General features: G+C 44.3%; 1 protein-coding gene across 4 annotated transcripts; it reads right to left on the minus strand.

Annotated features, from left to right (window-relative positions):
* Positions 1-1078: 1078 nt before the first annotated feature.
* ganabb (glucosidase II alpha subunit b) lies at positions 1079-16046 on the minus strand. Of its 4 annotated transcripts, none has more exons than XM_071529173.1 (25): positions 16026-16046; positions 15092-15193; positions 14841-14949; positions 14047-14174; positions 12951-13130; positions 12710-12760; positions 11343-11403; positions 11103-11184; positions 10703-10799; positions 10220-10400; positions 9956-10109; positions 8626-8861; positions 8262-8388; positions 7919-7998; positions 7468-7608; positions 7249-7345; positions 6789-6890; positions 4409-4652; positions 3562-3626; positions 3229-3305; positions 2937-3011; positions 2580-2693; positions 2347-2456; positions 2122-2222; positions 1079-1856 (listed from the first exon to the last, which is right to left on the minus strand). In XM_071529173.1, exons 1-25 carry the CDS (start codon positions 16043-16045, stop codon positions 1747-1749), a joined length of 2844 nt encoding a protein of 947 aa, XP_071385274.1. In that variant the 5' UTR covers position 16046; the 3' UTR covers positions 1079-1746. The 4 variants fall into 4 exon arrangements, with proteins under 4 accessions (XP_071385274.1, XP_071385273.1, XP_071385275.1 ...); XM_071529172.1 differs by having other exon boundaries at positions 12695-12760; XM_071529174.1 differs by lacking the exon at positions 12710-12760.
* Between the last annotated feature and the right edge of the window lie 158 nt (positions 16047-16204).

Raw genomic sequence — 16204 nt, forward strand, 5'->3', positions numbered from 1 at the left:
GTAAAATACATCTGACAACTTTGATTCCACCAGCTGCAGACTCCTGTTTAACCTGCATTACCACCAACTCAGGACATCTCTCCGGCTAAAAGGCTTACCTCCTACAAAAACTGCAGCAAAATGTACATCTTGATCATAAAAACAATCAAGGAGACAAACTCATACAATAACAACGCCCCCTAAAAGGTCAGGTGCTTTGAATAGACTGATTCCAGAGTCTCCAGAGGTTCATTCGAATATTTACCATTGCTTGGTTCACATTAAGAATAGATTTTTATGGACACAAATCATCAAAACTCATACTCATCATTTTCAAGGTCATGGATTAGGCTCGACCTGTCCATTTATACTGAAATATTATAAATGACACACTGGAAATCCTGGACTGTCCCAATATCTAGTTAACACCCGAAATCTAAACTGGTTTTTAGTTCTCAATCTTCCTCAAGTGCATTAAAAAAGAAAAGAAAAATCAAGTAAACAATGTTGGACACATCAGAAAAAGGACATGATAAAACAAAGATAGCATGCCAACAGGATGATTCTTCCACAACATCAGTGGTTCAGTCCCCTGAACAATTCCTGTTGCCAAATGGCATGCCGTTCAAAAAATTAGCCAATAACCCCCTCTCTGGTCAGTAGTTGCTGTCGGACAGCCTCCAGAATTACTCCTTCGTGTAGTAACGATAATGCCATTTCCGTGCGCACAAATTCACCCAAGACAAACGTAAGGAGAGGCTACACAAGAATGAACTGTAGCAACAATGATTATTTCTTTACATCTTGTTGCAGCAAGAAAAATAAGAAATGCGGCATGACAATACAGATGAGTGTAGAGACATATAGGGGATTGTTGGTGAGCCTTGCCCCCCAATGCAACCTGTATGAAACGTGGCACGAGTAATGGAGGTGGATTTCTTGATCGGTTGAAGTGCTTGGCTTAGAAGGGGGGATGGAATGAATTTTTAAAAAGGGGTCTCAAGTTGGAAAAACACATGGCCAGATAGAGGGAATCGACAGTTACTGGAGCATGTGTGTTTGAATGTGCACCTTCATTTTAAATGGCAAACAAACAATCTCCCCACTGATCTCCTTTATTCTGAGGCATATTGGATGGACAACCTGAGGAAAAAAAAAAAAAAAAAAAAAACACACACAAAAAGAAAACCAAAAGGCGCCTGAATGTCTTTTTCCTACGCTCAAAAGTTTCATTACAATGACATCGTGATTGGAATTGCTCAATCGTTATCTAAACTGAAAAATGTGACAAACAAAATTATCTATCTAGTAGAAACCCTTCAGTTAGGCGACGAAAACATAGTTTGACTGAACACAAGAGGGACATGGTAGAGACGTTGTAATGTGGCTCAGTTCTACTAACAAGTGTACATGGTTTGTGTGTGTGTGTGAGAGAGGGAGGTAATTAGTATGCATGAACGAAAACCGCACACTGACAGATGAGAGCATGTGTGAGAATGGCATGTGCATTTATGTGTGTGTGTGTGTGTATATGTGTGTGTGTGTGTGTTTAGGTCCTCAGTCTAACCGTTCTCCATGTTCCACAGTGAGTGAGCCTGTTCTGTTGTCTTGCTTTAGTTTGTCTCTTGTATTTAAGCGCTTGTGTCTACTCCACTCAGCCCCTCTCTCTCTCTCTCCTTTCTCCTGTTCAGTCCAGTTCAGTCATTTCCTCCTCATCTTCCTTTGTCTCCTCCTCTTCCTCCTCACCGTCCTCTCCTGTCTCCGTGGTTACTGAAGCACCACGGTCCAGTCCGCCCCGGCGTTCATGCCGGGCTTACGAAGCGTCAGCACTGACATGGAGGCGTCAAACTCAAACTCCAGTTGGCTCTCCTGACCATCTGCAGAGAGAGAAAGAAGAGAATGGGAGAAAACAGTCTACAATGAAAAGTAATTGAGACAAACACTAAGAAATAATGTGAGACCTAACAAGTAAATGCTACACTCCTGAATAATCACTGTCCAATTACATTTTTTGTTAAATTTTGTCCTTCAGTGTCAAAACATCTTGACATGGAGTTCAATGTACATCCATTCCACCAGCAGATTTATTTTATTATCTGCATGCAGCCTATAATTTCACCATGAAACGTGTCAAGCACTCACCAGCAGTCTTGAGGGTAACCTTGCTGGGCTTACTGGCTCCCAGTATGAGGATGCGTTCGATCCAGGACGGGGTGGAAAACTGGGTGTCTGGAGCCAGGTTACTGTGGACAGAGACAGAGAGGGGTGGCCTTATTATTTAGGTACAGTACATTAATAGATTAACAAGTTCACGCTCCTTCTCTGGGGGTTGTCGAAAGTCAGAGTCAGAATCCTCATATCACCCACATGGAAGAGAGGGTGTTCTTGGCGAAGGACAGCCTCCTGTGGATGAACTCCTTCTTGTCGAAGTTGAAGGTGTGGCCGTCGTCGATGTAGAGCTCGCCCTCCGCCGTTCTCTGTCAGAGACAAATGGTCGGACCTTTCAGATATGACAACTTGGCGGGCTATGTGTCAAAACAGCAGTGGACTATGAGAGTTATGAAGGCTTGTTTTGTCTTGTGTGTGCAGCTTTGAGTTACCTGGGGGTTGAGAGCCACATATAAAGTGTAGGGGTCGTGCTCCATGCAGGCAGAGGATCTGCGAACTCTGACCTTCCTGGGAATAATGGAGCCGCCACGCTGGAATACAGGGATCTGGCAACAAGACAGAGGACTTCATATTAACCAGAGAGATATTACGAAACATGCACGCTGTTAAAGAATGTGGAGGGGCTTGTAGAAACCTGTGATTATTAGTATTCATAGAAAGGAACAAGGAAGTGATTGTGGAGAATCTCCAACTCAAGATGGACTGAATGCGTCTTTAAGATGTTAGCTGGATATTGTATACATTTGTGTGTGTGTGTGTGTGTGTGTGTGCGTGTGTGCGTGTCTTACAGAACTCATGGTGACAGGGACATAAAGGTTCTGGGCGCCGTTGTGCTTCTGGAAGGTGTGGACGTCAAACCAGACCTGAGAGACAGAAAGGTTAGGAAAAGGGTTTCACCAATACCAAGAAAACCTGTATGCAGTCATCTTAACGACACCATGTCCTATAAAAGAACATTTCACAGGACTTAAGCCCCGAGAATTTGGGCAGCACAGATTAGTGTTAAAATGTGTTGAGACCTCTGTGCTTCTTTGTCCAAACAGTTGGGAGAAAAAAACAAACTGTCTCTTGTTCTCTCACCTCTCCTTTACCAGGCAGGTAGGCAGTGATCCCCCTGGATCCCTCCTCAGTCACTGGGTGAGCCAACAAGTCCCTCCCTGCAGCAAAGCAAAATTGTGTCAGGAGGGTTAGGAACCGGTTCAAAGCATGTTTGCTTTATTGATTCCTGTTACTGATTCCCAGTTTTTTCCCTGTTCTTTTTTTTTTTTAATCTAACAAAATGCCCAATTTCTAATTCCATATTTAATCATCTCGCTCCTCAGTTTAGCTTCCAGTTTCCTTGTAGATGAAGCACATAGCAGCAGAGTGAGCATGGTAACGTTTTGCGCACACGTCCCAACACCTTTAACTCACCGATCAAGAACTGGTCATCCATGGCGAAAGTAGCGGGGTCCTGAGGATACTCCACCCACAGCGGTCTACAGCAGAGAGAGACAGAGGTGAGCAGAGCTGGATATTGTACAGGGTAGTGATGTCATGATACGATTACACAGTATTGATATTATATATAGTATACAACTGAAATTTGCAGTAAATTGATACTATACAACATACTAAATATACAATTTATTTTGTGTGTTGTGTTGTATGATTAGGTCCAATATTTATATGGGTTAAGGATTTGTTTTTAATATATCTCCATTCATTTTATTAGGAAAAGTAAATGTAAACCATGCACTTTTCTGTGTCCTCTTATGAAATAATTGGAATAACATGAAAATGCACACTGAAAATGCACAACTCTGTGAGTTGAATAATACTCTAGTATTGAGACTCACTTCTGTCAAATTTAATCACGGGATGCTGGAAGACATCCGATTGGTGTCTAATCAGGTAGGTGCATAAATTTATTGGTTTGCCACAGTATTTTAATATCGTTTGCTGGTGTAATGGTGTCTGCCATTATTATTGACAGAAGTAATTTGGTCAAGCAAGGCCTCCGTACTTCTCAAAACCACTGTGAAATGATCCCTAGTGTGACACTTACAGGAGCAGAGTCTTTATAAAAGCAAAAAAACTAAATCTGCTTCTCTGGAAATTAACGGCGCTTACAAGTATCGATATCGGGATTTGCATAATGGATTTTGAATCAGAAAAACTAAAATCACAATGTCTTGGTGTATCGACTTTTTCACCCACCTCTACAGGCGAGACAACCTATGGAAGAGACACAGACACACAAACACACTCTCCTCCTCACCTCATGACGGGGTGTCCGGTGCGGTGTGCGTGGTAGAACAGCTGGTACCAGTAAGGCAGCAGGGCGTAGCGCTGGCGCACCGCTTCCCGGATCAGCGCCGTGTTCTCGGGGCCGAACAGCCAGGGCTCGCGGCGGGGCGTGTCCAGGTGGGCGTGCGCCCTGAAGAACGGCTGGTAGGCCCCCGTCTGGTACCAGCGCACCAGCAGCTCACTGCTCGGAGACTTGAAGAAGCCACCCACGTCAGCTGCGGGACAGACGGGGTAGAGTGTTAAGTCAAGCGGAGAAGCACTTGGGAGGGGGGGGGTGTGTGTGTGTGTGACAGAATATCTTTGGAAAAAACAACGCCACACATACAATAACCTACTGTGACAACCGTTTTAGATCTATTTTTAGAGAGGGAAAAGCTTATGGCCATTGCCGCTGAGGCTTACTCCCCCTAGACAGACATGTTTTAGTTCCTGTTTTCAGTGACACCCATGAAATTAGAGGGGGTAGTAAGGGTGCTCCTTGATGTACCAAGCCAACTTTCATCATTGCATCTACAATGACTGCCATAAAATATTTTGATAATGTCATCATGGAGCATTGCTTGATTCTCTGGGCAGTGGATGAGACACAGCAAGTAGGAATGTTAAATAGAACCGCTACTAGAATACCCATGGAACCAGTGCCTTCACCATGGAAACGCATCATGAGTCTCATGCAGTTCACCGGTGCGCATTTCCATGACAACATCATCAAACACTCTCGGCTGATCTTCTTGTGTCCAAGTCAAATGACTTCAAGAATACTGATTTGGTTTGGTGTGCCCCCGGTGGACACCCCTCTTAGTAGGTGGGAGATTAGCATGTTGGCCTTCTGCTCTCTCCTGGCCAGGAGACTGATATTGTTTAAATGGAAAGACCCTATTCCACCGACATATAGTCATTGGATCAGGGAAGTCATGTACCATCTTAAATTGGAGAAGATTAGATATACTGTCAGTGGGTCTACTGGGACATTCCATACTATTTGGCAGCCTTTCTTAACCTTTGTTGAGGATATGGAGGCTGACAGCATGATAATGTAACCAATTTTTCTGTCATTTCATTCTATTTGTGTTATTTATTTTCCTTCTGTGGATGTCTGGCTATGTATAGTGTTTATATGTGTTTGTCTGGTATTTGGGGGGTGGTGGGTGGGGGATTCGATTAAGTTTGTTTTTCTTTTTCTGTTGGACCTGTTTGGATCTATGATATAATGTGAAAAATTACAATAAAAAGACCCTGATCAAAAAAAAAAAAGAATACTGATTTGAAGTCAGGACCTGTGTTAGCATCACAGTCTGCTCCACTGCTGTTTCTAAGCAACTTGTGCTTCTATGCCAGCTGACTTTTAGAGTGGTGGGCATTTCAACATGGTGATGTTAAGGAGGGCAATGTTGCATATTATAGGAAAACCTGTAGTTGTATATATTGGTTCTAAAAGGCAGCAACATGGTGCTCCATGGTAGAACCTGTTTGAACTCTCCAGAGCCACTACTTGAAGAAAATTGATTATTCGCTGTTGCCTGTGAACAACTGTTTGAATATTCAATGTGTTCCTAACGAATATGATTCATGGTTGCCTTGCTAGTAAAAGCCGTGGCTATATCCATTAGCTCCATGAAGCTTGCACATCAATGCCACACTCCCCATTTTATTTTGACATAGATCATTTTAATTCATTAATTTGTTAAAAGTGGATGCATTTTGTTTGTAATCTAACTGCAATGAGGAATCTCTGGTCTGGCATGTTAATACAATAAATGTGTGAGCCATTAAAAAGGAAAAAGTTGCCACACTTCATTTACAACATTAGTTATGCATTTTCTTTCTCGGCATAGCGTAAATAGTGATTTAACATGTTTTTTATAAAACATTCCAAATCACAAACTGACAGGTTTAATAATCAACCACTAGACTCTAGAGCTGCAACGATTAATCAATTAGTTGTCAACTATTAAATTAATCGCCAACTATTTTGGTAACTGATTAATCGGTTTGAGTAATTTTTTAAGAAAAATAAGTCAAAATTCTCTGATTCCAGTTTCTTAAATGTGAATATTTTCTGGTTTCTTTACTCCTCTATGACAGTAAACTGAATATCTTTGGGTTGTGGACAAAACAAGACATTTGAGGACGTCATCTTGGGAAACACTGATCGACATTTTTCACCATTTTCTGACATTTTATAGACCAAACAACTAATCGATTAATCGAGAAAATAATCGACAGATTAATCGACAATGAAAATAATCGTTAGTTGCAGCCCTACTAGACTCTTCAGCGATTCTCTGAATATTTGGTTCTTCTGGCACCTCCCTAGTTTCTAGCTGACCAGGGAGCCTGGTGATTCTTACCCCCACAGAGAGAGATTCCCACCAGGCCCAGGCTCAGACACATGGGGATGGAGATCTTCAGGTGGTCCCACTCAGCAGCATTATCTCCTGTCCACACAGCACCTGAAGAGAGACACACATACATTTAAAATACTTTAATGTCCTGTGCTAGAATATCCTGACAGAGACAGGGAAGGAAACAAAATCTTGTCTTCCGGTACACAGCCAAGCAGTGTTAGACAAGGCTTAGTCATTAATTGTAACCAATTTTCATCAAAACAATATCTGATTCTTTGTTACAACGTATTAACTACCAGCTGAGCCATTCTTTCAAAGAAACAAAAAGTGCTTTCAGTCTTGTAATCTCTTTAAACTTTCCCTGACCCAGGAGAGGCCAGTTTGGCTGATAGTAATGCTTGCTAGCAGTACAGAAAAAGGAGGCAGCAGGTAGGATGGAGCGAGAAGGCAGCAGAGGGCTCACCGTAGCGCTGTGACCCAGCAAAGAAGGCTCTGGTCAGGACAAACGGGCGCTCCACTCCCCCCGACCTCTGGATCAGGCCCTCCGCTGTGGCCATTTGCTGCGGGTCGCATACAGGACGGTTAGCGGAGGAGACGGCATCAGACATTCAAATTACAAAGAGAGCTACCGCCGTTCACTTCTTCACACAAAGCCACAGCCAGTCAAACGGCGCACACTCACCACGTAGAAGCCGTAGAGGTTGTGCACGTCGCGGTGCTCCCAGGCTCCGTGCACCGCGTCCTTGTGCATGGTGACCTCCGGGCCGTTGAAGACCGACGGCTCGTTCATGTCGTTCCACGTGTACAGGTTCTCCATGGAACCCTGGGGAGCGGACAGAGACGAGTCAGAGACAGGGAGCAGTAAGAGGGCTTGTGACTGGAAGGAGGCTGCCGGTTCAAATCCCTTGACTGGCTGGGAAAAGAGCCTATGACTTTCCCCGGTTTTAAAAAAAGGATACGGTGTCATTGTTTAAGTGAGTCTAAAGCAACAATGACTTATGACCATCTTATGTTCAATTCTGGTGCTTTCTTATTGACAGCCAGCACACAGAACAGCAACAGCCAAGATTAGAAATCTTCATTAAGTGAGTGAAGTGTGTTCACATGAGAGGAATGTTTTTCTTAAGACTCACCTCGTACTGATCGTAGGCAAACATGCTGGCCCACCAGGCCCTCATCTCTGGATTGGTGAAGTCTGGGTAGCCCGCATTACCTGAAGGACGTCAAACAAGACCAATCAGAACACACATTTGAATGAGTTCAAATTTCATCTGTTTCCAACTACAGCTCCAATCAGCTTTGAGGAGAACGTCATTTACATTGACTTAAGTGTAAAGAGGTGTCTCCAATATTAGTGGCTATTAATCCCCCAGCACCTTAGCAAAAGACCAGTCAACTGAACATTGGATTCATAACAGTCCAATATAATTTAGAGTGCTTTTTCTGTGGATGGGTATTGGATCATCAATCTCTTACCAGGCCAGCACCAGCCCTCGTAGTCTCCACCATCTTTATTCTTGATATAGAAACCCCGAGAGCGGATTTCATTATGGATCTTGTAGTTGCTGTCTACTTTGATATGAGGGTCCACAATGGCCACCATCTATTGACAGAGAGGGGGAGCATGGAAGTGTAAAAAATAGATGGCGAATAACAACTTCATACATGGTGACTTTTTGGGACCTTTCGAGACTACGAAAGGTAAGAGGCACACCTGCAAAACAGATGAGACACGAGAGGAAATTCTGGCAAGATTCTATCCAATGGAAATGAGAACCCTGCTTTATCCTAGGTAGGTGTGATTGTCTCTTGGAACAGTGGTGCTACTTGTCACCCGTACCTTGCGTCTCTTGTCCATGATGCCCTGCAGCATGTCCTTGGGCGTGGCGAACTTGTGGGGGTCCCAGGTGAAGTAGCGCTTGCCATCCGTGTGCTCGATGTCAAGCCAGATAAAGTCGTAGGGGATGTCGTGCTGGTCGAAGCCCGCGTCCACCGCCTGCACGTCCTCCTGGTCGTTGTAGTTCCAGCGGCACTGGTGGTAGGCCAGGCCAGCCAGGGGAGGGAAGGCCTGGGTCCCTGGAAGACAAGAGGAGAGGAGAGGAAAAGAGGTAAGACGTCTGGTAGGTCAGGCAGGCTGAGAGAGGCAGTTTCCCAGGACCAGAGAGTGTCTTTGGTGTATACCAGGTGTCTCTTTCACAGACACCTGGTATCAGATATTGGTGCTCTAATCTGAAGTATCAGCCTAACATTGGAGAAATTCCCCAAAACTAAAATCTGATAAGAGACAGGGTCCAAAATTAACAAATGCCGATAAAATTTGTCTTTGGTGGATTAATCAGTAAGGGTCACTCGCCACGCTGGCTGGCAATTTTTTGAGATAACATTTGAATGCCTCAGCTATAGACAATCTTTGATTTTTGCCTGCATCAAAATTCTGTTGCATTTCATGATCGATTATAAATTTAGTCTATTGTATCAGTGAGTGAGCAAGTTTTACATTAAAACTCCAATTCTGCTGTTTTCTCTTTATTGAAAGTGTCGCACAATACCTGATTCTATGCACAAAATAGCATTGAAAACAAGTAGGGTGACACATTTCTATGGAAAATATATATTAATTATTTTGGCCAGTAAAAATTACTCTTGGCAGGTACATTTTTTAGTTTACCACCCCTCAGTGTGTGAACCAGGACACTGGTTGGATACTTTCAAGGGCCAAAAATGTCATGAAACCAAACAGACGCAACTTGATTTTCTGCTCTTCTTCACAGATCAAAATATTTTTTTCATTTTACCCAATAACCAAAAACTAATTGTCTAGCATAAGTCTATTGTTTAGTATAAGTGATGGCTCAGAGCGATGCAGGATATTAAGTTTAGTATTTAGAATTGTTATTGACAGTAAAAAGTGATATTGGTGCATCTTTCCCAAATTACTGGAAGGCTGCTGCTGCCTGAAGATTGGATGTGAGCTACAGTGGCGAGTGTCTATTGCTGAAGTGCTCTTAAGCAAAGGACAGTGAACCTCAAATTTCCTGCAACACCGCACTGTGACCTTTCTGAAAGCATATTGTGTAAATGCGCATGTGGTTCTGAGTGTATCTTGGAAAGACGTGAGAGAGTGTGCAAAAATGTTCATGCAAACGGCCAGTCGTGTATCCTCCTCTGACCTGTAAGGGAGGCGTACTGGGAGAAGACGTCCTGGGGCGTCGGTCCCAGCATGACGAAGACGTCGATGATGCCGCTCTCGGAGATCCAACGCACGTCCGTCTGTGGCGTCTCGCTGGAGCCCTGCACGTAGTCCAGCATCTTCCCAAACACTGTCTGGAGAGAGATTAGCACCAGAGAGTCAGAGTGAGTGAGTGAGAGAGACACGGTGCATTTGTGTGTGCGCTTGTCTTTTCATGTGGTAGCGGCTCTCGGCCCGTCTCTACCTTTCCGGCGGTGTTGGAGCTGATGTCCACCCAGGTCTCGGCGGCGTTGAGCCAGAAGATGCCGGTGGTCCGCTGGGCGTTGTGGGCTAGCATGACCGGGACGGCGCCGTACAGGGCCATGGGGTTATACAGCTCATACTGGAACACATCCAGGTTATAGAGCCGGTATGGGTCCCCGCCACTGGAACACACACACACACAGTTACAGGCATGATCCAGTGAACAGGTATAATCAATGACACACACCTCACAAAGAAAGATATATCAGATAACTTAAATATTTTACAACCTGTTCAATACATGCACAATCCTTACAGGATTTACATTTGAAACATACTGACTCAAATACTACGCGTCTACTCAAAACAGTCAAGTGATTAGCGTGTACCACATAATGTAGAGGGAAATTCAGACATGAGGACATGCATATGAACTCAACAAGGCCATTTCCTATTTGAAACTTCACCCGCTGTTGCCACTCACTCTGTGGTTTTGAGTTTGAGGGTGTCTGCGTGTTCCGGGATGCCGTAGACGTGCTCAACCCCCGGCAAGGAGAAGTCTAAACTGATGGCGGAGGGGCCTGTGGAGGCAGAGCGACCAATCGGGAGTTAGAGGAGGCACGATAAAAAAGCAGGAATTATAGTAATCAGTTTTATTCATACAGTCACATTCGGCGTTCAGCTAATCCTAAAAACAGCTTGTCACTATTTTCTGCACGCTAGCTCACAGCTTATTTCAGCAAGGAATGCTAACACCCCCCTCCCACACACACTCACATTGTGACAAGTGCCGGATGAGCTAAAATTAACTATAATTCAATATCATAAACACCAACAGAGACTAGCAGAGGGCAGGACCAAAGTAAGTAGACTAAGAGACCCACCGTTAGGTTTGCTGTCTGAGTGTGATTTAAATGTCTCCTCCCACATCCCGTCTTCTACTTTCTCTTCCTCTTCATTTGCCGCCTGGTAGAGAAAGAAAGGGGAATGGTGAAAATGCAAAAATGCAAAAGGAGGATAGAGAGACGATCTGGGTTGAGAAACATTGTTGGGTTTAAAAATATGAAGGGTAAAAGGAAGAGGGAGGGAGAGATGGATTTATATTTCAATGTCTAGTTTCCCACCTCCTCGGCCTGGGGAGCCGGATCAGCCTCCTCTTTCTTCTCAGCCTCTGGGTCTGCTTGACTGCTCCGTGGCAGAAAGAATGGAGGGAGGGGAGAGGGAGGGATAGGGCAGAAAGAGACAGGTGTCACTAAAGGCAGAGGCTCGTACCACTGAAGGGTAACGAGATATGGGAGTAAAATCACACTATGATAAAAGGAAGAGGACATACAAACAGGGAGGTTGGTGATTGGCCCCTGACTCCACACTGACTATTAACAAGTATTCAGCTAAGTCCTACGGGACGTCACTTTAATGACAAAGGGGGCTAAGCAACTCCCCACCTTGTGGCTATTTCAAGTTAGGCATCGTGGGACGGGACCGCTAGAGGCTGCTGCATGTAACACCCACAAGGCTCCTTAAAGAACCAGCTCCACCCAGAGGATCCACCAAAAACAGGGTGTGATCTAGGCCACGCCTTTGCGCCAAAGACCCCTTGAGATGTTCCTTGGTCTGATAACATTTTGCTGGGTACTTGTTTTTAAAGCTTGTTCGAAACAAGGTCCCAGGAAATACTGAAGTCATGAAGGAAGTTTTGCTATCTAGGGAATTATGACATCTAGGAATAAAGTGTAAATGGCAGCATAACCACAAAGAGAGATGTTGCTGTTGGATTTGGGGAACTGGGCCGCATTGCCTGAAAATGAAACAAGGTATCTGGTGGGGCATAGTCTATATGTGTACAGGCTAGAGTAGCATTGCTCTTACTTGCATTGTAAATCAGCCCGAACCTGGCACTAGTTTATGTTTCAGCTATCGCAACAAGCTCTCACCATGAACTAAGCAAGCAGGAGTCAGGACAGGAGTCATTTGAGTTAACCTGACTGGTCATGAAGCCCAGTTGATCATGCAGTTGCAGTGTTAGATCAATTTGACAGACAGGCTGCTAGAGTGACAGTCTAGGTGCGTGATTCAGTTACCAAACATTGATCTGACAAGACAATGACACACAGTGAAAATCATTGCCAGGCCTGCGGCAGACCCTGTTATCCTTCAGATGAATGTTCATGTTCTCTCAGGATGATTTCTTATTCTTTGTTTCATGAAATATGCTGAAAATCAACTTCTTAACGTATCAGTTTTTAAATTATTCCCCTAAAATATGAAGATGGCCCACTAGAAAATAACAAGGGGGCAATTTGACCCCTTCCAATTTCTGGATCAAACACTGCCATGCACACACGCACCCACACACACCTCTCTGTCACTCACACATATTTGAGACTAAATGCTGTACTCCCTACATTTTACATGCCTATTGGCAGCATTAGCACAAGAAACAGAATACACACTTACAAAGCTTAAGGGTCTTTACCTAGAGAATACCCACTTGATATTATCCCACACGCTAGCCACTGTGCTAGTTACTTTATAGGAGAAACTAGGATGATAGGGAGAAGAGGACAGAACAACGAGTCAGAGACAATACTGAAAAAATAAAACCATTTCATGGGAACAAAAAGAGAATCATCCACTGAGTGAGGATGTGGATTTAAAGAGACGGCTGGACAAGAGGTGTGTATGTGTAAGTGTGTGCGTGTGTGTGTGTTTGTGCATGCGCGGTCTCTCACGTGTCCTTGCGCATCCTCAGGTGCTCGAAGGCCAGCAGGCCGCGCGAGTTTACTGACATCAGCACCTCGCGCCCCTCCATGATGTCCAGCCGGAAGGGCCGGGCGCTGACGATGACCCTCTGAGACTCCGCCCCCAGGGACAGAACCACCCCGTTCTCATCCTGAGACAGGAGAGACAGGCTGAGGCGGAGAGAAGGGGGAGAGAGAAGATTCAGTAGAGTAAAAACGTGAGTCATCACTTTACATTGTAAAACTTATTCCAAAAAAAACTACGACCCAGCCATGTATTACATCACGCTCCGCTACAGCCCCATCTCTCTTCATAATCGTCAAACCCGTGAAAAAGTGACCTCTAAAACCTGCCTGCATTTCAAAATGGTCAGTGCTAGAGTTAAGGGTTTAACACTCGACCCAGGAGAGCGACCACACCAAGCTCCAAGGATCACAGTCTGACCTGATGGCAGAGATTCCGACAGCAAAAGCCAGAGAGCAATAGTTTTGAAATGTTCGGCTCTTTTCCGAGCCGGCTCTATTGAACCTCTTTCACCGAAAGAGCGAATATTTGGAATTTTAATTCTCGCGTTCCTGCCACCTCCGTGCCGGCCAAGAGAGGGTTATCCACCATGAGGTAAGTGTTTAACAAGCTATGTACACGCTACACGCCTCACTAGAATCAGGCTCAAACATAGTTAACTTGGGTTGTCATTTTTTTTTCTTTTAAATCTGCTCTGGTACTATTGGTGTAAATTACGTTGAGATATTCTTTATCTGTTGCCCAATTCAGATGGGCCTGCAATTTGCTGACTTTGAGAAATTGGTGTTACTGAGCATAAAAGGTGTTAATTTTGCCTATTCAATATGATATGCTATAAAATTCATGTTACTATTCGATCTCTGATAAAAACTGAAAATGCCCATCCCTAATGAGGCCATTCCAGGCCAGCTTGGCACTCTGTATTAGGAGAGACAGGGGGTAACACACAGCATCATCAGACAGACTGTGTGTATTCTAACCCATCGCATTAGCCACATATATGTCAAACCTTCCCCCCCACCCAGCCGCCCCAGCATCAGTCAAAGCCCCGGGGGGACTTACGGCTCGGTAGGCGGCTCCTGGATGAGCACATCTGGGACCTCGTAGCGGGGCTTCAGTGGCTTCAGCTCGTTAATCTTCACCCTCGTCATGTTGCCCTGGAGACGGTAGAGCTCCAGCAGCAGACGCACCTGAGAGCCAGAGAGACAGAGACAGAGATAAAGGAGAAGTGGGGGAGCGTACAGAGGAATTTAATTACCATCTGACAAACAATATATCTTGAGAGGCATTACATTCTAACTTGTATGAGATAACTTAAAGCATCATTTGGGCAAACTAGTTACTTTAGAGTTTGGAGAGGTATTTTACCATTTTTTTTGAGGATACAGCTATGGTGTTCTGTCTACTTCCTTGCTCCAATATTTTCATTTTTGCCTAACGTCATACACAAACCTTCTCTTGTCCTCCAATGAGAGCTTTCTGAATGTGCGCATTAATTCAAAAATGTTCAAATGCATTTGGATAGGAACAAAGATTTTGTAGACGCACACATCTCCTCCATGGATTAGTTTGCTACACCTAGTTTGCCATCTCAGAAATTTGGTTTTGATATCGAATGAAAGCAAACGGCATGTAGAGGTAGGGAAATAAGTCACATGATAACAAGATCTCTGATACTAGCATGTAAAAAAAAAACACAGGACTTTATAAAAGCGAGAGAGGGTAAGCTGGAAAATGGGTTCAGCATTCACTATGACAGTAAATATGTAAGGGGGGGTAACATGCACTGGCCTTAGTCCACTGGGAAACTAGAATTCCCCTATTTGATCTGTTCAAGTGTGTGTGGTAGGCTGTACCTTGTTGTTGTCGTTGATGAGCTGCAGGGTGAGTCTGGTGTTGGTCAGCTCCATGGTCTCTAGCAGCGCTCGGTAGGGAGACTGGCCGGGCTTCAGTGCTCGCTGACGCCTGTTTGGACACACACATGCTTTTAATACAAAGCCTCGACACCCTTGGTCAAACAGTAGTAGCCTTATGCTTTTCTACGGGAAAGGACAACTGTAACTTCAGCTGAGTGAATCTATTGCGTCTCTGTGAACACTGGACTCACTTGCAGAAGGCACTCTGGTCACAGGTCTTGAAATTGCCCCGGTCCACAGCCCACGTCCCACTGAGGCACACGGCCAGCCACAGCACCAGGACAGGCGCCATCCTGTAGAGAAAAGGCAGGAGGCAAGCTTACAATTAAGAGTCTCTCTCTCTCATATAACTTGTTTTACAGCACCTTCGTTTGATCGCAGCCCAAATAATTCCCCTAGCGGTCCCTAGTATAGCCTCGTGGGAAGCAAGCTATACCACAAAAAATGGACTTTGATCACTCTATGTTTCCTCAAGTGAAAGGTGGCGAAAGAAAATGCCAGAAGCAGCTTAACCATTTCCCGTTTCCTCATCCTGCTGCAGCTACACCGTGTGAATTATTAACAATTAACGTTTAAAATGCTCTTTTTCATGTTGTACACTGAGCTAGCATGTGGTGACTAATTTTCAACTGACACGCTACTGTCAAAGCTAGGTTAGAGTGATGAGCTTGACATGATGCCAAGAGACACTGAATTAGCTAGCTAGTCAGCTAACGTTAGCTAACGCGCAACCGGTATTCCGGTAAAACACATCTGAACTTCTGAACGAATAAGCTACTTTGGACCAATGTTGTATTAATCTTTCATTGAGTAACTCCTAACTGATTCTCAGACTACAACGTTATCGTTAATTACCCATAAGAAGCAGGATAGCGTGCTAACCTAGCCAACAACGTTTATAGGGCGCTAAGTCAGTGGAGGCTGTCAAGCCGCTAATTCAATTGGGGGAGTCTCGACTTTGCCAGTATGATTCTTCCTGGCAGCGATTAAAATATGTATCGGTCAGTTTATTTTCAGATTTACTAAATGGGTGAACACAGCGATAATCCCTGGCCTCTTGCGCACTGATAATACTTCAAACAAATGATAAATACATGATTAAACGGCGGAATTGCTTTGTCTTACCTTTCAGTGAAGGTGGCCATCTTGATTATGCTCCAGTTTGACTCCGCCCATTTCACTCCGCAGCAAAGATCGTTGAGAAAGCAAGATTCCCAGCAACTGGTTGGAATATTAATGTTTAAATTCTTCAAATTGATAAAGGATGTTGTGAACGGTATCGGACAGATTGTAACATCTAGTTA

The sequence above is a fragment of the Centroberyx affinis genome, unplaced genomic scaffold, assembly GCF_046629955.1.
Source record: "Centroberyx affinis isolate AG114_WGS23_722 - 3 ecotype Tasmania unplaced genomic scaffold, CSIRO-AGI_Caff_v1 ptg001774l_1, whole genome shotgun sequence".
Classification (NCBI taxonomy): Eukaryota; Metazoa; Chordata; class Actinopteri; order Beryciformes; family Berycidae; genus Centroberyx; species Centroberyx affinis.

What these genes read in the sequence shown, in the direction of transcription:
- ganabb (XM_071529172.1), bottom strand. Translation starts at nt 16,045, where the DNA reads ATGGCCACCTTCACTGAAAG. An exon ending in TCATGGACAAGAGACGCAAG is followed by an intron (nt 8,389 to 8,625) that starts GTACGGGTGACA and finishes CTCTGTCAATAG; the next exon opens with ATGGTGGCCATTGTGGACCC. An exon ending in ACCGGACACCCCGTCATGAG is followed by an intron (nt 3,627 to 4,408) that starts GTGAGGAGGAGA and finishes TCTCTGCTGTAG; the next exon opens with ACCGCTGTGGGTGGAGTATC.